The sequence below is a fragment of the Theropithecus gelada genome, chromosome 12, assembly GCF_003255815.1.
Source record: "Theropithecus gelada isolate Dixy chromosome 12, Tgel_1.0, whole genome shotgun sequence".
Lineage (NCBI taxonomy): Eukaryota > Metazoa > Chordata > Mammalia > Primates > Cercopithecidae > Theropithecus > Theropithecus gelada.
The window spans coordinates 38,249,486-38,275,536 of NC_037680.1; the positions used below are offsets into that span (position 1 = coordinate 38,249,486).

Consider the following 26,051-nt stretch of genomic DNA (forward strand, 5'->3'; position numbering starts at 1 on the left):
TTAACTCTGGGCAAGTTTGACCAAGAACACAGGGCTTCCTTAGCTTCCAGTTGAGGCCAACTGTATGTTCCCAAGAGGAGAAGGCTGACAGCATTTCTTGTCTCTCTTCACCCTTCCCCTCCAGAAGCTAAATTCTGGATGAATTTAGCTGGGGCTAAATTGATGAATCCAAGAGATTGGGGCTTCCTTCTGTCACCCAGCTCCTACCCGTAGGGTGACGGCTCAACCTCAGGCCTGGGACACTGAGAATAGTATGGGTTCTCAATTATTAATGAGGCTCTGATTATTGCCCATGCTCAGCTCCCTGCTCCTAAAGCAGGGGAGTCACTTACAGAGGAACACAATGCTGTCCCCATCCCTAGTTCTGAAGCCATGCATCCGAGATTTTCCCCAGTGGGAGCACTGAAGCTCTTTGCAAAGGAACTAATTTTATTTGAAGCAGAGTAAAGGGAAGTTCAAGATAAAGGTATTCTCACAAATAATGTAAGTTCTGGTGGAAAGCAATTAAGAGGAGGTTGGTAGCTTCATGAAAGAAAAGCTAAACCAGATCAGCTAGTGTATGAGAGAGAATCAGGAAAAGAGATAGCTAAGAAGAACCCTCCTGGGTCAGAACAAACCTCAAGCACTGACCACAGCAGGCAGGGCACCGTGGCTTACACCTGTAATCCCAGCACTTTGGGAGGCTGAGGTGGGAGGATTACTTGAGCGCAGGAGTTTGAGATTAGGCTGGGTAACATAACAAGACCCTGTCTATATTTTAAAAATAAAAAACAAAAGGCTACTGCAGCAAACAGGCTGGAATTTAATTGGAGCAGACCCCCAGAGCAATTTATGTCCCAGGACATTGTAAAAAACAACAGAACAATCTAGAACAGAATAGCTGGATATATGTGATAAGCCTTAGAGCAACCACTAAGAAAATAACTCGAAAAATACATACTGAAGGAAAGAAAACAACAATGTTCCTAACTTCACAATCAAATGAATTCTCCTTTTCAACATTTCACCAGAGGCTCAAAATCATTCCACGTTTAATTTTTTTTCTTCTTATAATGTCTACTGAAAAAGTAGCAAAATCTACGGAGGAGAGCTTTATTTCTAAAAGGGGGTATCACAACCTGCAAGTGGGAAATGGAGCCTCTGGTTAAAACTGAAAAGCAGGTGCTTCGAAGGAGGAAAAATGAAACAGGAATTCATACTGAATGGATTGGTTTAGCATACATATTCAACCGACTATAGGAGGAGCTATGAATATTCATGAAGGGGCACACGTGTAGTAAGCTAACATGTCTGTTACATATGTCCCATGTTCACTTCGTGGTGGAAACAACATTTAAATGTACTAAAATTAAGCTCTGTATGTCAAAAGGTGAAGCAGAGGACATGAAGGGACTCAGCATGCAGTCTCCGTAAACTGGCCAGAACCACTCCATGTTCAGTGGTCTCTTATCAGGAAGGAATGCTAGCCAGTTGCTGTGTCGAAACTACAAAAAGCAAGGGGCAGTGTAACATGGTTGGTTGAAATCAGCCATGGAGCAAGTCTTTCAGAAGAGCTTGTTTCTGTTTAACCCTTAGGAATGAAAGCCTACTGGTGGTTAGCAAGGTAGGGGGTGTAACTGGGTGTGGCTGACCTACTGTTCCGTCATGGACAGGAGCTCAGTTTTTAAGGTTTCTCTGGGGTCTCCAAGTGAGCCTCCCTGGGGAATCCTCCAATTTCCCTAGTGAGAGCAAGAACCATATCTGTCTGTACTGCCCAACTCAGGTTTGTTTGTTTGTTTGTTTGTTTGTTTGCAGTAATAGACAATAACTATTTAAAGAATGAATAAGTGGTGGTAAAGTGAAACAGACTAAGTTCCTGATGTAGAAGGCAGAAGACTGTTGCTTAGGCAGACCAAGTAGAAACTATATGATATTTTTCTATAGTAATAACCTTAGAAATGGCAATTCGGTTCTATAGTACAATTAATATCACTAAAAGAATGGTCCAATGAACTTACAAGTTATGTGGTGTATGTGGGTTAATCTGGGAGACCAACCACCATTTATTAAATTCTTCTATACAAAAATGCTTTCTGAAGGGCAAATAGCAAGTTTACAAATGAATTTTTGGAAAACAAATTGTAAATTAAAGTTCACTTCTAAGGCTATTAATTTGTGGGTATCTTTGTCTATATCTTCTTCTCATTGATATATCCTTAGGTACCTAGAGTTCTCCCTTCAGCCAACCTTAATTTTGAATTATATGCCAGTTATAAATGATCTTCAGAATATGAATTAAATATCCCCTTTAATTTTAATTGATATGATTTTACAATATTAACTACATAGTGACAGTAGATTTGGATATTTATCATTTTTCTATTTGACTTATAATTTAGGACCAAATGGGTATCATAAGGAGCTCTCACTCCAGGAAACACTGTAGAGTACTCTAGTATCCTAACAGTCCATCCTTCTTGATTTTTGAAAATAGTCTGTTGTGGTGTAGTTTAGGATAACCTAACTACTTGTCTGTCAAATAGAGGAATGCTGTGACTGGAGAAAATGGAGCCATTATACATTATTCTTTGGTACAGTCACAAAAAGCTACTTATTTCACAAAAGACACTATTTTGCCTTTTCAGGTGTAACTGTGTGGAACCGCATAATCCCAGCAATGATACATTGAAGGAATGGAGGGAATCCAATATTTCTGCCTCTGACATAATATGGGAGAATCTAACTGTGTCAGTAAGTAAAACATTGAAAATTAAGTCATACCTAAGAGCTTTTGTTGACATTGTGACTCAATTATTGCCATTACAGTAAAATTTGTTTGAATGCATAATATTATAAAACTAATAGTTGTGTTTGAATTTTAATTTCATCATTTCAGAGGCTCATCAGTAAACTGGGGTTATCTTTCATTATTAAGGTTGTTCTAGTAGAAGACCAGAATTGCTCAAAAAGCTCATTTATACAGAATTATGTGACTGAGATGGACTGAAAGCACATTAAATATGAGTGGTGTTGACCTAAATGAAACCATATGGCAGAACTAAGTCTGCCTCTGTGTAGAGAACTCAGAATGCTCTTACTTTACTCTGTAATGCTGCTCCAGCTGTTCCGGATCTGCTGGGGGGAAGGGGCTGTTTCTAATATTCTAGTGTCAATACTAAAGTCTTTGGGAGGAACAAATATCACTTTTCTTCACAAAATTCTGGCACCTCCCTCAACAAGATATTTCTTTTTCCCATTTTGTTGTTATCTCCCACTCAAGAAAGGGCATGGCAACATATTTTTCACCTATAACAGTTAAATCCTGTGCCATTGTCTTATTTCCTTTGGCGTTTCTCTGCTTTGTAATTTCTTTCTTTTCATACCTGCATTTCTCTATTTTTCTGAATCTATTATAATTTCTGTGCCTCTTTACCTATCAATATTTGCATTCTATACTTCTGGTTCAATAAAATCTTGTAATTTGAAAATGTATTCTGCTTTTAATAAGTATTAAAATCTGAGTAGACCTACTTTCTTTTCTACTTTTCCCAGTTATAAACATTACAGGTTCAAACTTTCTGCCACTTTACCTACCCATATAGGCTCAAATTTTATTATGACTATCAGCAAAAAACTATATGAGTTCTAGTTCATTTGATCAAATGCATACTATTTTAGTAAATGGTCCAGTTAGGGAACATAGAAATCTTTTTTGTTGTACAGATATTATAAAACTCTAAACATGATTCTTGTAAAGAGCATATGATCTATTGAGTATTTTCTTGATTTTCTCTATTGAACATGTTCTTTCAAAATTGAAATCAAATTACTTACTCTTTATTTAAAATTCTATCTTGGCCTATATTTTACTACTTCTATTCTTACCCTAATTGTATTCTGTAGAATAAGCCTTCAGTTACTCTTGTTTTGTTATTGTTAACGTTTATTCAGTTCCACCTATTTTTTCCTAGAAAAATAACATTGCCAGGCTGCTTCCACTCAAAGAGCCATTTTAACTGAACAATAAAAGAGTTGATGAGCTGATCAAGAAAAAAATGCTATAGTTATTCAGAATTTAGACATGGGGTCATGATTAATGAAATCAGTAGTGGGTCTTCTGTCTATATTTTCTTTGGTAGACTATATTATGTTTACAGAGCCTCTTGATGTCTTCTTCAATATGAAAACCCAAATGATCCCATCTCTAAGTTATATAACATGATAGTTTATTCTATATGTATTTTGTATTATGTGAATAATTTAATACTAAATAATAATATTCATTCTATGTATTAGAAACTTCTGAATTTTTAGAGTTCTAAGAAGCAGACATACAGCACAGTTATCAGGCTAGCTGTGAGTTAGATACCGTAAGTTTTAAGGTCAAGTAGAATAGTGAAAAATATTTTACAATTGAAGCAAACACAGCATTGTGGGGTTGTTGGTTTTTTTCTCTTTTTTTGTCATTTTAAAAAGTTTTGTACTAGGTGCTAACATTCAGGCAGAAATTTTCATATTATTTTTCATTAGTTAAAAGCAGTTTTTGCAATGGATAATTGCTAATCTTGACCAGAAACAGTTTTTATCACCAGAGGGAATACTATATAAGGAAAACAATCTTGTAATGTTTAAGTAAAAAAAAAGACCATTAAAATTTTTGTCTAATTTTTATGCTTTTTCCTCAATATGTTCATACTGTCATCAAAAATATTTTATTAATAAAGCACTGAACTCTAGTGGCTTTTATAACTAATTTTGTTAAAATAGTGATATAACATTTAATTTACATATTATTTATTTGGCAGGTCCTGTAATGTTTCATTGAGTTGTTACATATCTCATGAATTATAATTTATACCTTGCCAACTCAGCAAGGGCAAAGAACTTTAGCTTTCTTTGATTCTCCCAAACTGCTCTATGCATAGTAAGTGTTAAACATTTGATAAAAGTACTTAATGTCTGTTTTGAAACAGTTTCATCTTACTATTTAATGCAAATATTTATGGCAAGCTAGAGTACTTAAGTGTGTATATATATGATCTCAAAAATCAGCCTTTATAAGAAATCCTTAGGCACGATTTAAAATATTCATAAGCAGTTAACCAGCGTTTGGTGTTTTGTTGCCTGAATTACATATTTAGCTTGTACATATATAAGGGGCAGGACACTAATGCCAACTTTAATTTCTTATTTTATCTAACTTAATTTTTGCCAACTTATAGAATTGCTGAAACTTAGAATGTGTTTGAAGAGTAATTAGTAGAAATCAGTTTGTCAACAAGCATTTTTTGAGTACCCATTGTAACTGAAACCATATGTTAGACTCAAAAGAAGAGAGCAGGATTTGGATTTGGTTTTCATTTCTAAATTTCAGGACTTACTCCGTGTGTATGTGTGCATGTATGTATGTGTGCATGTGTGTGTGCCTCCGTGTGTGTGTTGGGGATACAATTCGTTTAAAACTGAAAATAAATGTTGAATTTAGCAGGTCACAATTTTTCTTTTTTAAAGTTAGCATTTTGTTTACTCCCAAAGAGAAAATAAATAACATTTTCAAATATGCTTTAAATTAATGTAACTAGGCAGGCCATTGGCAAATTATAGAGTGTAAGACAGCTAAGGGATCCTTTAAATGTCATCTATGTTCTTAAGAATTGAGAACAAGATCCCGCCAAATGACTTTTATACCTGTAGAAATGACAAAAGATGCTCACAAATTTATAGATAATGTGTTTATCATGGAACTTTTAGCTCCTTTTTCTATGTAACCATTTTGCTACCCATTATATTGCTTAATAATTGCTCTGCTAGCATTTCTGGACAGGTGCAGAAGAGGAAGAAAAACACAAGGATTCATTTTTGCCACCTTATCTATTTTTACGGCATTTTGAAAGAAGGAAAATTAAAACTTTAATTAAGGCCTGGGGGATTTTTCTATGGTTTTTCAATTAGCCAAGTTGCTGTGCTCTGCATTAGCTTAACATGAATAATTGGAATTTAACTTTGCCTATCAAGGAAGATGTTTGCAGTTAAATTAGAAAAGGGGACAGATTCTTTAAGACAATGATAAGGTATATTAACTATATTTCTCAAGACTCTCAGGCTTAGGGTAACTAGCAACTCCAAGTAGATTTTACTAGTTGTTTGTTTTCAGATGACAGGGTAGCTATTTGTGATTTATTCTACAATCTTTGGAATGTATTTACTTTTTGCTCTACAAGGATTTCAGGCCTGAAGTTAGGCAGACTCTGTGTTTGTGGTCAATCTATGAGTTCATATTTTTCTCCAAGATCTCTCTGCAATTCAATTTATGTTCAGGGCAAGAATATCTCAAGGACTAATGAGATCACTGGATTGTTTAAACCATTATTTCCTGTTTTGAAATGTAAAAATACTTTAGTAATCTAATTTTTAAAAAGATAAACCAAAGTAAGTTTAAAATAATTTTTTTTCTTTCAAAATATTTGTTTGAAATGGTGTTTTTCCTGGAGAAAAAAAATTTTTTTGACTTTGCTGCCACCTCATGGCTAAGGCAGTAATTAGAAATAATTCTTCAGGCTCTTACAGAAGAACTACAGTTGCAGAAGAAAAAATAACCCATGGAGAAGTCATAGTAAATATGAGCTTTGCCTTGCTCATGTAGTAATTTTATCTCATTTGTTCTTTAATCCAAGTTCGATAGTCCCATCTTTGACTTACAATTTCATTTCGGTCATTGTATGTCATAGTTTTCTTGTTGCCTTTCTCATCTTTCTTGGCAGCTTTTGGACTAGATAATTCTACAAAACATTGTTCTCCGTCAATAAGCAATAATAATCTCACTGCAGAAGTCGTGTTTGTATCACAGCTCTGCGGCTGCCCACCAGTGGTGAGGCCACAACAAATTATTTAACCCCTCTATGCCTCAGTTTCCTCAGACATGGAATATAAATAATAATATGAACCTATTTTATGGGATTGTTGTGAAAAGTAATTTAAATGATGTATTTAAATAGCTGGGCATAGTGTCTGACCTTAGTAATCAATCACTATTACGTATGTCATATTTTCAATACATCTGGTGTTAGGAACTTAGTAGGTATTATATTTAATGCACATTAATTAATTGGTAAATCAATTAGTTTTGTACATTTAAATTTAAAAAGTGGTTCATGTTCAAATTTTTCATAAACCTTTGATATTTCTCACCACCCATCCAAGTTGAACTTGAAAGTTGTAATGTAATGCCTGTTAAATCATTGCGAGAGCCATAAAGGAAAAGCCTCAGCATCTGAACTACAATTGATCAGAAGGTGTTAGTTTTCTGCAAGAAATGTGTCTGGTTTTTTCTTAGTAGCTCCATTTGTTTTACTTCCTCTGGCAGGAATGCAAATCATTGCATGGAGAGTATGTTGGACGGGCCTGTGGCCATGATCACCCATATGTTCCAGATGTTCTATTTTGGTCGGTGATCCTGTTCTTTTCCACAGTTACTCTGTCAGCCACCCTGAAGCAGTTCAAGACTAGCAGATATTTTCCAACCAAGGTACTTAGACTATAATTTTCTTGATCTAAGTGTAAAATAACATAGGACAAAAGAAAGAGTAATTGGTGTAATAAAGGGAGCTACTGAAAGGCTTTTGTGTGAGTGAGCTGCCAGGTTAGTTGTGGGGTGAGATAAGGGGCTGAAGAGAAAGAATTTTGTGATGCAGGTGCTGGGAGTGCATATGCAGGCTTCTCTCCTAACTGCAAACCCCGCGGATCAACTCCTACTTTCCTACTGACGTTTTTGGAAATTCACAGCACACACTGCATTACTGATTGTCACTTTTTTGCCCAGTGAACAGTGGGAACTATTCCAGCCTGACAGATACCTCAGAGGAGTCTATATTACATTCTCTAATTGGGGAAGCCCCTGCAAGACTCATTGGAACAATATTCTCTTTTTCAGTGTTTAAACCGTCAGTCCCTCCCCCTAACCCACTACGTTTGCATCTGCATATTTGGAAAGGAAAGTAAACAGAGAAACAGCTTAGTTCAATATTTAACACTGCAAAGTAACACCTATAATGTCTGATTCCGCCAAAAAAAAATTTTAAAAAAAGGAAAAGAAACAAGGAAACAAGCTTCTTAGGGATGAGCTATAGATTATGATCAAAATTCCACTCTGGGAAAATATTTCAAGAACTGTTCCTTCCGAAAGGAGCTTCTTTTTTGTCACCACTTTCTTCCCTAAAGTGGAAGATTCATTTATTTCCCCAAAAAACTTACTCTGATTAATACAAAAACATTTTTATAAGCTGAAACAATAATCTTAAGCATTTTGTGTATGCTTGTGTGTATGTCATAAAGGCATCTTAAAATAGACTAGATCTGGATAATAATTGTATGTGAATATTTGCTCAGAATTGGCTTTATAAATGAGAAATGGCTTTAAAAATTGGCTCACATAGAATAAATTTTAAATTTGCCCACTCTGTTGTGTACATTCCCAACTGTCATGCTTATATTCTAGATAAACTAAAACATTATGTTTCTTTGATAAAAACAGATAATTTTATTTTATGATGCTTCAAGTTTATCATATTAAAATGTTACCTGTGTGAAAGAGATCCCTAAAATCCACCAAATTCTGCCCGTGCTACCTTATTCTGTGTTCTGAATATTCACATGCATGGGTTCATCATAAAGTTAGATTTTAAATAAACATTGAAAACAACTCAACCACGATGTAGCTATTCCATAATGCCTCATTCTGGAAAGGTTGAGTGTGTACCAATCTTAACGACAGTGATACATAAATATATATTCAGGTTCTGACAGAGCTAATGGTAATCTTATAGTATGCATAAAATATAATATTATGATATTATGTCATAAAGTGTTTATAAAGTGTGACTCTAGATTATGTTCCTGAGTATTCCTTGATATTTATAGCTACTTTAAGTGACAAGTGTTTTCATTATTTTTAGGTTCGATCCATAGTGAGTGACTTTGCTGTCTTTCTTACAATTCTGTGTATGGTTTTAATTGACTATGCCATTGGGATCCCATCTCCAAAACTACAAGTACCAAGTGTTTTCAAGGTGAATTTATCATAGCACTTACTATCTCTCTCCCTCTCCCCATCTCTCTCGGTCTAATCTTCATTTAGATGATACCTATAACCCTAGTACTTAGAATTTTCATGAAAATATAAAGAATTTAGATTAGAAGAGCAGTAAATGAAATGCACACAGCATGGCTAAAATTGGGGTCTAATGTTTAAAAAAATAAGAATTACAAAATATAAATAATTATAAATATAAAAATTGCTCGAAAAAATTTCCTGTCAATTCTGACAGTTGAAATATATATATATAACATTCTTAAAAGATAAGGAAGCATTTAAAACTAAGAGAAAAGGATTATCTTGGCAGAATTGTACAGTGAACAAGGCTTGAAAAACAGATAAAAATAGATTGGAAATAGAATTCTGACCGTGTTACTAATAAGGGTACAGTTTGAACATTCCTTATCCAAAGTGCTTGGGATGAGAAGTGTTTCAGAGTTCTTTTTTTTTTTTTTTCAAATTTTGAAATATTTGCAAACACATAATGAGGTATGTTGGGGGTGGGACCCAAGTCTAAACACAAAATTTATTTTTGTTTCCTATATACCTTATACATATAACCTGAAAGTAATTTTATACACTATTCTTAATAATATATGTGACCTATCACATGAAGTGAGGTGTGAATTTTCCACTTGTGGCATCATGTGAGTGCTCAAAAGTTTCAGATTTTGGATCATTTCAGATTTCAGCTTTTCAGATTAGGAGTGCCCCTTTGTTTTCTCTGTCAAACAGGGCTGGGGACTTCTATATAGGACTCTTGTCAGATGAAATTTTGAGAATCATCTCAGACAGCAGTCATGTTTGGAACCCTTCCCTGAGCCTCTGCTCTGACCAAGTATCTTTTTTTCCATTTTCACTCAATAGCCTCTGCACATCAAAAATAACAGTTACAATACCATAATGATGTATTCTGTTTAGATGTCTGTCTCTGATTCTAAACTGAAAGAAGCCTCTGATTTATCTTTGTATCTCAGTTCTAGCACAGCGTTCTATGTGTCAATGTGCTATTTGTAAATTTCAATACATTTTCCAATAGTTAATGGTAAATATTGATATTATTTTATTTAATACAGGTATTGATTAAGAACACAGATTTTTCAACAAGTCTGTCAGAGTTTAAATCCCATCTCTACCACGTACTAGCTTTGAGATCTTGGGCAAGTTACTGGATCTCTCTATGCCTCAATTTTCTTTTCTGTGTCATCTTTAGAGTGTTGTGAAGAAAAAAAATGAGTTAAAATATTTAAAGCACTTAAAATGGTTTTAAGTGCTTTATGAGTATTGTTATTATTTATTGTAGCCCACTCAGCTCCTCTGTTTATAATTAGGGCTTTCCTGGTAGCATCTGTAAGACTTAATTTGATCAAGTATTCATTAATCTAGTTCATAACTATGCACATCCTTTACTTTATACAGCCCACCAGAGATGATCGTGGCTGGTTTGTTACACCTTTAGGTCCAAACCCATGGTGGACAGTAATAGCTGCTATAATTCCAGCTCTGCTTTGTACTATCCTAATTTTTATGGACCAACAGATTACAGCTGTCATCATCAACAGAAAAGAGCATAAGCTAAAGGTATATTTTAACATTCATTTTAATGTAAATCATTATGACTTAACTGATATTAACTGATGTTCATTTGACTTCTCCTGTATTCTTATTCATTTGTACAGTGAAATATATAAAATAACATTTTCAGATGTATAATTTTTATTGTCTTACAAGATACTTGGTCTTAAAATGCTTTGAGAATTTACTTATTTGTAGCACTTGGCTGAGCTCAAGTCTGAGAACTCACCTCCAAGGCATAAAATAAAAAAACATTGTCAAAGTTCTAACTTTACCATATTTAGCATATTTTAGTGAAATAACAATCTGTTCTGGTGAAGTACAACCATACCAACTTGTCTTACATCTGAGATTCCTCTATTCCTCTATTTAACCCTAAGTGTATCTATTACATTTAATTCATTATCAGAATAAATTACAACTTCAACTATTTCTTATTTTCTTTAATTATTTTTCTTTCTGCCTATAACAACAAAATCCAGACATAAACGTCACAGTTTGGAAGTGACATCTTTGAGTTTTATTGCAGATTTCACTGTCTCTTTTATAAAAAGAATAAGTAAATATAGATGTGTCTTGGTTACATTCTGACCTTGCCATTTTGCAGTTGTGAATAATCAAAATTGTTCACTGGTATGCAATTTGCCTGAGATTTGTAATGTAAGCACTATCACTTACTTTCAGGAATATGTTAAATAAAGTCAATGAAATCATTAAATGGTTAAAAATAATCTGCATCAAACCTTGTAAAAACAGAACATGCACAATCTTGTTTTTGTTTTGGTATCATGGAGAAATTGCCAGCTATTTTCACATACCCTTTAAACTCTAGGAGAAAAAAATCATTGTCATATTTCTATAAAGAAATCATGCTTTATAGGATTTCTTTTGTAAGAATGTTAGAAAGATGAAAAAAATCTCTGATTAAACTCTGATACAATATATTACGTTAGTGCAAAAGTAATTGTGGTTTTTGCCATTGCTTTTAATAACAATAATAACATAAATGTAAGAAAGCACACTTATTTGCAATAAATCTTATGAAGAAGGAATTTTGAGTATATGATGGAGAGAATGTGTGTCTGAAAGCAAAGGACATTCTTCATTCTCTTTGTAGAATGTAACTTCAGAATTCTCACAACTTTATGTATTTTATTAAATGACACATTTTAAAAAATCAACTAAAAAACTGTTTTAGGAAGAAAGCAAGCCATATAATTATTATTTACCTTTCAAAAAAGATTTTTTTAGCCTTCATAATTAGGCAGAAATTCTAGTGAGTCCACTGAAAAAATTATCCTTTGTAAGGGCCATCAGTTAAATGGATTCAGGCAGCATTTTTTTCTTGTTGTAAGTGGAATCATATTAAAACAAAGTGTGGAAGTGAAATGTGTCCTGAGATTGTTATTACCTTCCTGGCCATTCTGAATCTTTGCCCTTTCCTGGGCCCTCAACCTTATAAATCACATGGCACTTGCTCTTACTCCATGTTCTTCATGAGCCCTTGACATTCACAGCCTTTCCAAAGCTCCACATTGACAAATACACTAATTTCCCCGTTCACATACACTGTGGAATAACAAAAATGTAATAAAGCATTCTTCAAGTGGTCCTTTCAAGTACTTGCATTTATAGAATTAAATGCAGAACTAGAACTATTTTTGTCACTGAAATAAACCTAAGGCTACATTACTAAATCTGTTTTATTGTGCAAAGAAATGATTATGTAGTCAAAAGTTTCATATTTTTGCCCCTTACTACTCTGGATTTAGTAAGTGATATAGCAAATCTGGCTAATCATGAACTCTGCTATATGGCCACAGGCAGAAGAGTCAGCCCGTTCTTGGTCACTGCGAATCGGAACTCTCCATCCTCCTCCTTAGATATGAATACTTTAAAAGCAAATTTCTTCCCGTGAAGATGTATTTTGTCTACATTGAATCCCTATTGGGCCTACAACTCTTATCTCCTTAAGCTTCTGTAGAGTGTGGTCTGATGCTACTGGGTTTCCCGTTAACAACAACAAAATCACCTTCTCAGAATGTTATTTACTCAGAGTAACAGTTTGTTCCATAGTACTTCTCCCCGCTTCACTGAAATGTTTGCAGTCTCCTGGCTTTGACTTGAACCACATTTTCACTAAAAGATGTGTTTCTTGAGTATATCACCAGACCACAAGCTAACCACTTGTGAAAGCATTTTCAGCTTTTACTAATTTTCTTTTCTCACTTTGAGAAACCCATTTTTGCCTTAGTTGGAGCATTCCCCGAAATTGTTTAATGAATCATGTTTTGTAGTTTGTGTATCAAACACTTGGTAGACTCCACATCATGTATCTAAGTCTACATACACCCAAATCAACTCAGAATTCCTCTTTTCATTCTTTATCTCTCCCAAACATATTTTAGATCTTTTTACTTTTTCTTCACCTCTATTGCCAGAACTAGTGGCTGGTTTTCTTTTAGACGATATTTCTCATGCTGATAAAAATGTTTTTTATTGGCCAGGCACAGTGGTTCACGCCGTAATCTCAGCACTTTGGGAGGTCGAGGCAGGCAGATCACGAGGTCAGGAGTTAGAAACCAGCCTGGCCAACATGGTGAAACCCCATATCTACTAAAAATACAAACATTAGCTGGGCGTGGTGGTGGGCACCTGTAATCCCAGCTACTCGGGAGGCTGAGGCAGGAGAATCATTTGAATCCAGGAGACAGAGGTTGCAGTGAGTTGAGATTGCACCATTGCACTCCAGCCTGGGCGACAGGGTGAGACTCTGTCTCAAAAAAAAAAAACAAAAAAAAACTGTTTTTATCATTTCATGAGTGTCACTATGTACACAATAAAGCTGTGTTGCACTGTATTGGTGACTTACTACTCCCAAAGAATGCGGGAGCTCAAAATTAGTAAAACTTGAACTCATTGCATTCTGTTATCCTTCGGATGGCTCCAGAGTGAAAGAAGAGGCAAATATAAAAATTTGAGAATGTGAAGTATCATGTATATTATACATAAATGTACATATAAATCCATACTCTCTCTAGCATTTGTTTGTTTGTTTGTTTGTTTGTTTCTCCCTTGGAGAAGTGGATTAGGCATAAGTTAACTGAATCCCTTTGAAAAGCATTAAAAATATCTACTTGGGCTTTTTAAAGCACATTCTCTAAATGTGAAAAGAGAGATATAATCTTATAAAAAAGAAAGTTTCTGTTAAGATACAACTGTGGGCTTTTCTACATGTTTCTGTAGACAGTTCAGGCTTCTTTTGACATCATTTTTAATAAACAGCAATACAATCCCGGATCACTTGAGTAAATGAATGCATTTGCAACATTCATTTGGCACCATATTCTCTTGATGATTATGGCATTTGATATGTTCTTTTTTGCCCTCTTTGTCAGCCTGGTTCTTCATGTCAATCTATAGTCTTTTATGTGGTTAACTTGACAGATGCAGGAAATTGCTGCCAAGCTTTGAAATGAATTTTTTCAGCAGTGGCATCTGGGTATCAGATGGTCCTCTTGGCTGGCCTCTTGTCTTGCTGCATGTTGGTTTTAGTGGGGTCTGGTGTAGCATCACCTGTTGCTATGCTCCCTTTTCCTCCCATATGTCCATTTCCTGTGATTCATGGATGAATGTGAGAATAAAAGCTCTAGCTCTGTCTTTATTTGAGAAAAAAATCTACAGAAATATGTTAGAAGGTGTAGAGTTCTCTCTCTGACAAAGGGGTACTTCTCTTTGGCTGGCATGCCTATCAGCTAATAATTTTGTTACAAAGTCCAAGTTTTTAAAGACATTTTAAATGAAAAGCAAGAAGGATACTGGTTAGTTAGGGGAAGAGCAAGAAGTGCTTTATTTATTTCCTTTGGTTTACATTGAATCAAGATGCTCCCATTGTTGTACAGCATAATTAGGGGAAATTATATTTTTGTTTTTGTTATATATTTATACATTACAAAGCTAGCTTTATGAATTTAGAAAAGAAATTATTTCCTCTGAAAGAATTATTTTGCCCACTTCCTGCAATTCAGAATCCCACTGTTTACATTTGTATCATATTTTTTAAACATTCAATAAGAGCTATTGGAAATCACTATCATGACGAAGGTCTCCCTCATATTATTGAGCTGTAGTGAATGTGGACTCTGAGAAAGTCCAGGTGTGCTAAAAAGTACAAGCCTGACTCTCAAGGCCCCCTGTCTTCTGCCCTCCTCTGATGTTCGTCTCACAGCCATTAGCTCCTCTTACATCTTTCATTTTCTCTTAGCAGTACCACAATTTTGCAAAACAACTCCCAGGGAGCAGCATTCACATTGTACTCCCTTAGAGGCAGAGGCTTAAGTATGAGGTCCTTCACTGTTCTACATCCTTCTCCCTCCAGAGTTGCTAGGACAAAACACTTCTCAAGCTGGTTAAGACGTTGTCCTTTAAAGGGATCAAAAGCTGAGTTCTATTCTATGGAATTACACCTTCCAAAATGTTTTACAAAAGGCCAAGGTACAATATTACGGTCCTGGCAAAGCTTTTTCCTATGCTTTTTTGATTATGCTGACACCAGGCAGTTTCTCTTCCTACTCTTCAGCTCTTACTAATCAAATTCTTTCTTGAGTTACTTGCAAAGAAAAGTTTCCAGAGTCATATTCATTCAGGAAATTGAGTTAGACATTTTGGTGAATTGTAGCATTGCCCCAGTAAGCTGAGCCAATGAAGGGTACCACTGCTTTGGTGCCAACATAGGAGGAACAGGTCTTTAGGTACATAACTCTCATTTTCTCCTCACTATCATCTCTTGCACTTTTATAATTTGGAAGGGATGAGCAGAAAGGAAAGAAAGTACAACTGAGTTTAAGAATCTTGTTACTAAGAAAACAAAATCACAGAGAAAGACTACCATGACAAATATGCAACAGTGTGTTTCACACTCCAGGCTATAAGAGCTTTCATATTAACTGCAAACTGCTTGAAGTTATATAAAACTACCGCTAAAAATCAGACTATTATTCTCCTAGAAGAATTGGTAATTTCTGCTCATGATCATAATAACAAATTTAACTGCTGTATTTATTTTAAAATTACACTTACTAAATTTGATTCTGAAAAGTTTGATGCATATTTTATTTTCAAAAAAGTCAATTTGTAACTTTTATTGATTGCTTATTGTGTGCCAATGATTGTGCTAAAAACAAGAGGAAATATTGAGAAGTTATATAAGTTATCTGCTCTTAAGAAACATATTAATAGTTTTATTAAGGAGCCTTGAAACCTAATGAGTACAAAAGAAACATTTATTGCTTAACCATTAGGATATAATAGTACCTAACATTTTCTGGTCGCTTTCTATTCAACAGATATTATTCTAAATTATTTACAACATTAACTCATTTAGTTATCACAACGGTCCAGTGAGGTGCCTTCTACTGTCATCATCATCATCATTTTTCAGATAGGGAAAAAGAGACACAAGAGCTTAAGTGATTTATTGGTTGAGCTAGCATTTCATTCCAGGCAGTCTGACTCCAGAACTTATATTCTTAACCACTTTATTATACTGCCTCTCATGAAGCAGTCACTAAAAATTAAAAAGGAAAGGTGGAACATAAAGTAGGCCAAACCTTTGGCTGCTTCTGTGGCTCTACACTTTTGGTTCCTACGGGGTATGGAGGGAGTGCTCTTCCCGATCTTTGATTTCCCTCTTCCGAGAGCACCCTGTCTGTGCAAGAGGGCAGTTTCCACACACCCCACTGCACCTATTTTTCCTCCTTTACGTTTCCTACCTGGGCCTAGGAAGCACTTAGTTTGCAACACCTGGAGGTTATTGACAGTGGAGTAGCATAACAGAGGAAATAGAAAACAAAAAACTGTGATTTCTAAGGAGGGGCTTAATTTGTCTAGTGTTGAAACTTAAACAATTTAGAACAAGATAGCACTATATTAAGGAAAAAAATGACTATACAGGGGAGCTTAGGCTCCATGATATTATTTTTTCTAATAAAAGTCACCCAATGAGACAAAAGAGGGCAATTGGAAACTGAATGTTTGTTTAAGAGTTTACTCCAGGAGATCTGATATGAAGGGCTTGTTGAGTATCATCAGGAAGTGGTTTCTATTCGCAATCAGGCCATCCTTAGCCCTGTTGTTGACACCGTTTCTTTCTCTCTTTCTTTCTTTTTTAAACAGAAAGGTTGTGGGTACCATCTGGACCTATTAATGGTGGCTGTCATGCTCGGTGTATGCTCCATCATGGGCCTGCCATGGTTTGTGGCTGCCACAGTCCTCTCCATCACTCATGTCAATAGCCTAAAACTGGAATCAGAATGTTCAGCTCCAGGAGAACAACCCAAATTTCTCGGCATTCGGGAGCAAAGGGTTACAGGGCTTATGATTTTTATTCTTATGGGTTCATCAGTCTTTATGACCAGTATTCTGAAGGTAACGAAATCTGTCTTTATGAACTTGAGAGAAAGAAGAATATATTTATCATAATTTAATATTTTCATTTGAATCTGAGCCATAAATTTGCAAATATTGTGTGGCATGTGATGAAAGTGATGAATTTCTTAACCATGTTTATATAATTCTTCATAACCTAAGGGAGGAAAATTATGTCCTATATTTTAAAACCGTTAAATACATAAAAATTTAGTCTGGCAAAGTAAAATTTGATGAGTAAATTATTGTAACAATTTTGAAATGGTGATCAAGCTATGGGAAAAAGTCACTCATTGTTTCTGACTGACTTGTGACCTGAATTCATTACGGGCATTCATAAAGATTCTATTTTCTTGTCAATGGATAAATATATTAGCAGTTAATATTACTTACTATTAATAAAATATAGAGGTGAAGGAATGAGCCTGGTCCATTTTAAGTGCTCTATGAAACCACTGTCTGGACATCATCTTTGCATATACTGATTTTTTTTCCACAGAAAACTTGAAATCTATTTTAAACGGGATTAACTAGTAATTATTTTGTCATGTAATTTTGTCAGATATTTCCAAGGTGTGTTAATTGTGCTATAAATTACAACACATTTTATTTGCCAATAATTTGACATTTTAATTAAATTATTTAATCATTTACTAGTTTACTAGTATTTGATCATTAACACAAGTACCTTTGCAAGAATTATGTAAGTAATTATGTTATGTAAGTAATTATCTTATAGACATAAGATGATGGTGAATTATTCCAATAAAAGGAGAAAATCTGAGTAATCCATATATTTACAAATACCTGGCATAATGCAGGAAACACATCTAAATGTTAGCTTCCTTCTTTACCTTTAATCCAAATATCTTATCTTTGTAAAACAAAATTCAAATTGTCTCTAAAGTGGCATAATAATATTATTGTTCATTATATACTACATGGTTTTTAAAAATAGATTTTGACTTATTAAATAATTATAACAGCCCTATTGTTATCATCTCCTTTTAGATATTGGGAAACTAAGGCACAGAGAGCTTAAGTAACTTCCCTAAGGTTACACAGCTAAAAAGTGCTAGAGCTGGAACTTGAATCCATGTCTTCTGAATCTGTACTATACTGTTTCTACTCAAAAATGCCTTTTTTCTCCATTTTTTTCTTTGATAAATGCAAAACCACAATATATTTGAAAATGATTTGTACCTTTTCTCCAATTGTTCTTTTACAGTTTATTCCCATGCCAGTGCTATATGGAGTGTTTCTTTATATGGGTGCTTCATCTCTAAAGGGAATTCAGGTAAATTACTTACAGTACTACAGGCACATCTGTGATGACTTATCTTAAGATCTACCGATAAGTCATGTGACAGCTAAGAAAATGATGCCACCTGAGGAACAGCTTTTAGACCACAATTAAGTTTCTTCAAACTTGTTTTTCTTCAAAACCTGTTTGAACAGTTACAAAAGTTAAAGAAGATACTCTCCAGCATCTAAGGTTCATAAACTTATGGTATTTTATTTATCGTAAGTATATTAAAACTGTAAGAGGCTTAGATTTTACAGCATTTTTAGAAAAATCATAGTAATATATTTCAATACATATCCAAATATTTATAATATTTGACACTTTAATCTTGTGTATGGACATCTATTGGTAAGAATAGGAAAAATCTTTATGTACCAAGATGTTCATTTTAACACATACTGTTATAATATTGGAAACAACCCAATTCTCTAACAGCAATAAAATAATTAAGTAACCTATGGTATATTCACTGAAAATTGATAATTTTGTATCAGTTAAAGTTCCAGTGTACTTTTAGGAACTACAAAAGTAACATGGCAAAAATGCTTAAGACATAATACACAGTAAGAAACTACTGACCATAGGTTTATAAAGCCATAAGTTTGAGATGGGTTGTAAAGGAAGGTGTAGAAATAAAAACAATTTGTTGACATAGTGATATCCTGGGGTTTTTACACCTTGTTTTGTTTGTTTTACTGTTATATTTATAGGATTATTTTTAAAATTAGACTAAAATAAAGGTATAGGCAGTTTCAAGTATAAGGGGAACTTTGTACATTATTTAAGTAAGTATTGGTTAAATAAATACTTTAGGCATGAATCTGGCAACAGATCAGCCAGATGGTTCTGGTTCAAGATGTCCCATGTGGTCACTGTCAGGGTGTGGACAAGGTCCACAGCATCTGAAGGTTTGATAGTGCTGGAGGATCTGCTTCCAAAATGTCTATTCCACAACTGTGGGCATGAGGGCATCAGTTCCTTTCTACCTGTTGGTAGGATGACTCAGTCTTTTGCCACAGTAGCCTCTCCATGGAATACTTACTGTGTCTTCAAAACATGGAATGTAACTCCTTCAAACTGAGCAATTTGAAAGAGAGAGAGAGAGAAAGAAAGAGAGCGAGAAAGAGAGAGGAGAAAGAAGGAGAAGAGAATGAGAGAGAAAGGATGAAAAGTGCTTTTTGATTTAGTCTTCAAAGTCATACATGGTCATTTCCACGTTTTCTATTTGTTAGAGGCTATCCACTAAGTCCAGCTTGCACCCAAGTGAAGGGAAAAGGGAGACTCTATCTCTTGAAGAGAAGAGTATCAAATAATTTGTGGACACATTTTAGAACCTCCACAAGTGTATTCTAAATGTTTACAGAAGCTGTAGGCAAATTCTTCCCACATATTTCTTTTATGATACTGTTATTGGTTGAATAGTGAGTGTTTCCTGAAAATTTATGTCCACCTGGCATCTCAAAATGTGACCTTATTTGGAAATAGACTATTTGCCTATGTAATTAGATACGGATTTGAAGACAAGATAATCATGGTTTTAGGGTGGGCCCTAAATCTAATGACTGTGGTCCTTATAAGAAGAGGAGAGGGGGTTGGGTGTGGTGTGGCTCACGCCTGTAATCCCAGCACTTTGGGAAGCCAAGGTGGGCGGATCATGAGGTCAAGAGATCAAGACCATCCTAGCCAACCTGGTGAAACCCCATCTCTACTGGAAACATAAAAATTAGCTGGACGTGGTGGCAGATGCCTATAGTCCTAGCCACTCGGGAGGCTGAAGCAGGAAAATTGCTTAAACCCAGGAGGCGTAGGTTGCAGTGAGCGGAAATCACACCACTGCATTCCAGCCTGAGCAACAGAGCAAGACTCTGTCTCAAAAAAAAAAAAAAAAAAAGAAGAAGAGGAGAGGACACAGAGAGACACAGGGAAGAAGGCCATATGAAGATGTAGGAAGGCCGGGCATAGTTGGCTCACACTTCTAATCCCAGCACTTTGGGAGGCCAAAGTGGGTGGATCACCTGAGGTCAGGAGTTTGAGACCAGCCTGACCAACACAGTGAAACCTAGTCTCTACTAAAAATACAAAAATTATATGGGTGTGGTGGCGCATGCCTGCAATCCCAACTACTCAGGAGGTTGAGATAGGAGAATCACTTCAACCCAGCACGCTACTGCACTCCAGCCTAGATGACAGAGGGAGACTCTGTCTCACAAAAAAAAAAAAAAAAAAGGAGAAAGAAATTAGAGTTTTGCTGCCATTAATCAAGGGTGCCAGGAGCCACCTGGAGCTGGAAGGCGCAAGGAAGTTTTCTCCCCTAAGACCTTCAAAGGGAGTGTGGCCCTGCCAATATCTTGCTTTAGGCTTCTGGCCTCCACAAGTGTGAAAGAATATATTTCTATTGATTTAAGCCACCAAGTTGTGATAATTTTTTAGGACGGTCCTAGCAAACTAATAGATTTCTACTTAAATTGTCCCTTAAATAATCTTGTTTTATAATTTAACATTATTTAGCCCAACGCTCCAATGTTCCTGAAAAAGAGACTAGAGGCTTATTTATCATATAGTATTTTGTCAACTGAAAAGCAAAAATAAATTGCGGCTTTTTCTGTGACACAGCTAGACTCACTGCTGTTCATAGCATGTAAGAGGATAGTTAACCTGCAGGACAGGCAGCGCAGGATCTCTGTTCCTGAGCAAATAACTAACCAGCTTGTGACTTTGGAAGAAGCAGCAGCACTTAGGCCTTAAGACAGTACTGGGTGCCAGTCTGAGGCAAACTTAAGTATGAAGTCATTGCAGGTCACGGAACACCCAAAATTGATAGTATGACTGACTCTTCATCCTGACACTGGGAAACAATTAACTGGGAGAGGGAGATGGTTGAGCCATGTTATGTGTTTTAATTTTACTCAAATTAGATTTAATTTGCTCATTTAAAATTTCATGTATGGAAAGTGTAGTTTGATAGAATTGGTTTTGTAAGGCATTAGAGAAGAATACTGAAGAGGTTTTGTTATATTTGTTTTTCTTTTTTCCTTTTTTTTTTTTTTTTTGCCTTTGGCAAAAGTTCCATGAGTACTAATCTCATCTGTAAGTGAAAAGTATTTATTATTAGGCCCCAGGCTCACATAAATACAGCAGCAGAAGTTTAAGAAACAAAGTAAAATCATTTTGATGATAGGTTTCAACAGATTTTTCCCTCTAATTCCACATGATTTTATACCCATGAGGTTTAGAATTAAACAAGAATGTCAAGTTTTGGAGTTATTTGGGATGTGAATCTTTTAAATGAAAATTGAAGAAAACATTATCAAAGGCCCATGAGTTAAATATAATGAGTTTTAAAGAACACAAATGAAACAGCAAGCTGGGGCACACGTTGACGAACAGGGTCTCACACTGAGAAATAGGGTTTGTGAAAATGTAAGTGACCCCAAGCCCAGGAAGTTGAAATTCCTATTTGGAATTGTAGCTAACTGGGTGGGGAAATGTGATATTGATTCTAGGATATAATAAAAACCAAATGTAAAACTCAGAATACATTTGTCATGATGATGATTGTTATTTAAACATATACTGAATATTAACAGTTCCAGGAGCATGTTACTCTCTTACCCTATTGAAGGAATCTATGTTACCTGCTTGTTTGGCAATATTAAGAAACTTATTATCTGAGCTTCTCACTGTGAAACATGGCAGAAAAAACAGATCACAGTGTTCTCATGAATGCTGTTTCTGTATTCAGATATATACCCACATCTATATTCATTCCAACACTTCAGGAATCCAAAGTAAAGCAAATGTGCCATTTAAACAATAACAATTGAAGCACCCACACACTGAAGTACACTTATGCAATAACATAGTTTCACAAATGGAGAAATGGTGGCTGGGAAAAACTAGTTCTATAGAAAAGGAAATATTCCATTGTAAGCCAGAAGATTTTATTTTACTTCTTTCCTATTCCTACCTCTACTGTGCACCAAGTTTTTGTTTATTTAATGACTTTTAAGTTTAAATAATATTTAGGAAATAGAAATTTTAAAACCTAATGACACATACATGGACAGAATGGAGAGAGATTAGTCAGGAATGAGTTCAACACTTAGTAGTCTGCATATAATGTTTCAATAATGTTTTTGGAATATATAAATGAATATGAATAAATGAATGGTCAGGGACTGAACTAATGTATGTACGATTCTTATTTAGATAACTGAGGGAAGGAAGGCCGTGTCATGCCGTAAGACACAGAACACGGAAGGGAAGATAGGTTTATGTTGAGTTTGAGATTCTTACTATATATACAAGCAGGTCCTGGTAAAACAGGGTGTTTTGACTCTAACATTTTAACTCAATGGACAACTGTTCCTTTGCATATTAATTTGACATATTTGATGAGAATTGCCTACAGTTTTTAAAATAAATTAGTTAAAAAATAAAATCTAGTAGAGACGGGGTTTCACCGTGTTAGCCAGGATGGTCTCGATCTCCTGACCTCGTGATCCGCCCGTCTCGGCCTCCCAAAGTGCTGGGATTACAAAAAACTAGCCGGGCGAGGTGGCGGGCGCCTGTAGTCCCAGCTACTCCGGAGGCTGAGGCAGGAGAATGGCGTGAACCCGGGAGGCGGAGCTTGCAGTGAGCTGAGATCTGGCCACTGCACTCCAGCCTGGGTGACAGAGCGAGACTCCGTCTCAAAAAAAAAAAAAAAAAATCTAATATTACTTTTTGAAAATGCGTAATAGATATTACTGTAGAGATGGCATGAAATAAAACAGTGACTGACAGTGATTGAAACCATTATTTTCTAAATAATCGCCTCTAGTTGGAAACACTGAAAACTGCAAAACTTGGCCGAAGAACAATAAACCAAACAATCTACATAAAATAAAACTATCATGTAGTATGATTTGTTAATAAATAAAATGTGATTAAAGATTTAACCTTCCTGTGTGCATTTAATTTATAAAATTCAAATTGAGAAAAATTGGTTTGCTTGATTTAAAAAAAGCCCTCAAAGTCAAAGCTGTAACATAATAGTATGCAGTACTATAACAATAGTTTTATGTAATACTATGTACTATCTTTATGGCAAGATTGAAACAGAAATAACATTGATTGAGATGAAAGTTATTTTAATAAAATACAACTGAAAATATACAAATGACAGTGCTGCATATATAGTTAATCAAGAAAAAATAGAGTTAACAAAATTTGCTCTGGAACATACTTTATTAACAAAAATTTATTTAGGTTAAATTTTTATGGTTAAGATGTTTGTGTTCATAAAGACAGCATCTAAACTTTTGTTGGGGATTAAGCGGGCAGAGTCAAAACAGCAGAGTCAAAATAAGGAGGTTAAAATACCATACTTAGCAGCTGGATAAGGGTCTAGAACCCAAGAGAGAGCTCAGGCAGAGATGTAGGTCTGTGAATCATTAGCAAGTATGTGAAGGTCAAAGCCATGGGTATGGATGAACTATTCCAGGAGAAAAGAAGACAGAGAATGCAAGTCCAGGAATCCCAATATTGAGGGGCAAATAAAGGAAGAGTTTGTGATGTGGCAAGGAAAAAGAAGATGGTAGTTATGTTTTGCTTCACAGGGCTCCACTCTTCAAGGTAGCAATATTTAACATTGGCTTTCTATTTTTAAACTCTTCTAAATTGTAACCCGTCTCCATATTCAAGAAAATGTGGGCTATTATTAAACTGAAATTGTAGTGTTTCAGAGGGTAAGCATAACAATCCCATTGTCCTGATGCCCAGGTATCAACTTAGTGTTATCCAGGTATGTCATTTAACCTAAAATTTTGAACCATATTAAACATCAACTTGTCCTACTTTTATTGTTGTCTTACACCTAAAAACAATTTAGTCTGTTTAATCTTTTAGTTCTTTGATAGGATAAAGCTCTTCTGGATGCCTGCAAAACATCAACCAGATTTTATATACCTAAGGCATGTACCACTTCGAAAAGTGCATCTCTTCACGATTATTCAGATGAGTTGCCTTGGCCTTTTGTGGATAATAAAAGTTTCAAGAGCTGCTATTGTCTTTCCCATGATGGTATGAAACTTCTGTCAACTCTTTTTCTCTTTCTCTGATTTGCTGGTCTCTTTGGAAACAAACACATGAACTGAAATTGGAACAACTGAGTCATTTTGAACAATTATTGGAAAATATAACTTTTGGCACTAAAAGTATTGACTAAGATAGGGTTTGAGAATGCCTATGAATTTCAGTGATTCTTATTTTTGTCTCTATCACTCTTAATGTTTGTGATTGTCTGAATTAATTGAAGCTGGATGGAAAAATGCATCCTTCCAAAATTTAACATTAAAGATACTAGCAAATGTGAAAAATTAGGAGGATTTTTAAAATAACGTTGTATTAAATGTTTCAGGCAAGTTTCAAATACTTCAAAAACTATAGTGAATTTGAATGACTAAATAATTTTGTAATTATTAATATAGATAAAAATGTTCTAGTGTTAATTTAATATAGTATAAACTATTAACTACATGTATTTAAGGAAACATAGTCAAATTCATGTTATATATATTTTTTAAATAGCTTATTTAATTGACTCTCATATTGGGTAAAATCATAGTCATTATTTTGGGGATGTAGTAAGAAAAGAAAATGAAGGAAGCAGAAGACTAGATAATGTTTTATACATATATATCTCTTTAATTTTTACTTTAATCTCAGGCCTAATAGAAATTGTTTCTACCAGAAACCATACCGGCAAATCTACACCACTTGCTTTAATTATTTTTCCACTTTAAACTAGTTTGTTATTTACTTCAGGTGTTAGCCCTGGTATTTGTAAGAAAGTTGATGGACTTGTTGTTCACGAAGCGGGAACTCAGCTGGTTGGATGATTTAATGCCCGAGAGTAAGAAAAAGAAACTGGAAGATGCTGAAAAAGAAGTAAGAGCAAAATCAATGTTTTGTAAAGAAAGAAAAAAGGAACATAGTAATATTTCTTTGCAAAACTAAATTATTGCTTTTATCTCTATACAGTTGTGTCTTTAGACAGTGATCACTAATAACCACAAGTAGACTAGTTTGGAAGTTTAATGTTTAAAATCATAAAGATGTGAACAGAGAGAGAAAGATCTTACAGGAGGAAACCAAATCCTAATGAAATACAGAAATACCTTGTACTAACCCTCCAAATTGTAAGGCTCATTTTTCTGATTCCTCCCCCATGGATGGCAGAAACTTGCTGATACTTAACTATTTCCCAATTATGATCGTGCAGTCATTGTTTTGTTGTTACATATGTGAGAACAAAAAGAAGAGACATTATTACTGTTGGCATTTTCCTAGGGAACAGAGTTTTAATCAAAATATTCTAATGAAGAATTATTTATTCTTGAAATAGGTGAAATGTTTACTAGGAAAAATGTTGATCTGATTTGCTTTTGAAGTGATTTAAGATTGAGTAGATGTTGGAGAAACTTCTGGAATTTATTTTTACAGGCTACTTATTTATTTTATTCTATTTTATATGGTATAACAATGTATTTTAAGTTTCATGGCATATTTAAAGTTTATATCTAAGCCTGAGTCTATTTTGAAAGCTACTTAATCAACATTTTTTTAAGTGTATAAAAATTACAAAGAGTGTAAATGAGGGGAAAATAAGAGCCCATACAATGTAAAACACAA

At 34.8% G+C, this 26,051-nt stretch overlaps 1 protein-coding gene across 15 annotated transcripts in view; it reads left to right on the forward strand.

Moving 5' to 3' along the window:
* Nucleotides 1-26,051, forward strand: part of SLC4A10 (solute carrier family 4 member 10) — a 381,685-nt gene that overhangs the window by 336,389 nt on the left and 19,245 nt on the right. For all 15 annotated transcript variants that reach the window (XM_025404367.1, XM_025404368.1, XM_025404373.1 and 12 more), the window contains 8 exons: nucleotides 2,625-2,730; nucleotides 7,343-7,504; nucleotides 8,931-9,044; nucleotides 10,490-10,651; nucleotides 16,820-17,071; nucleotides 18,300-18,368; nucleotides 24,267-24,440; nucleotides 25,185-25,307. In XM_025404367.1, coding sequence (XP_025260152.1) covers nucleotides 2,625-2,730; nucleotides 7,343-7,504; nucleotides 8,931-9,044; nucleotides 10,490-10,651; nucleotides 16,820-17,071; nucleotides 18,300-18,368; nucleotides 24,267-24,440; nucleotides 25,185-25,307 — 1,162 coding nt within the window. The remainder of the gene's footprint in view (nucleotides 1-2,624; nucleotides 2,731-7,342; nucleotides 7,505-8,930; nucleotides 9,045-10,489; nucleotides 10,652-16,819; nucleotides 17,072-18,299; nucleotides 18,369-24,266; nucleotides 24,441-25,184; nucleotides 25,308-26,051) is intronic.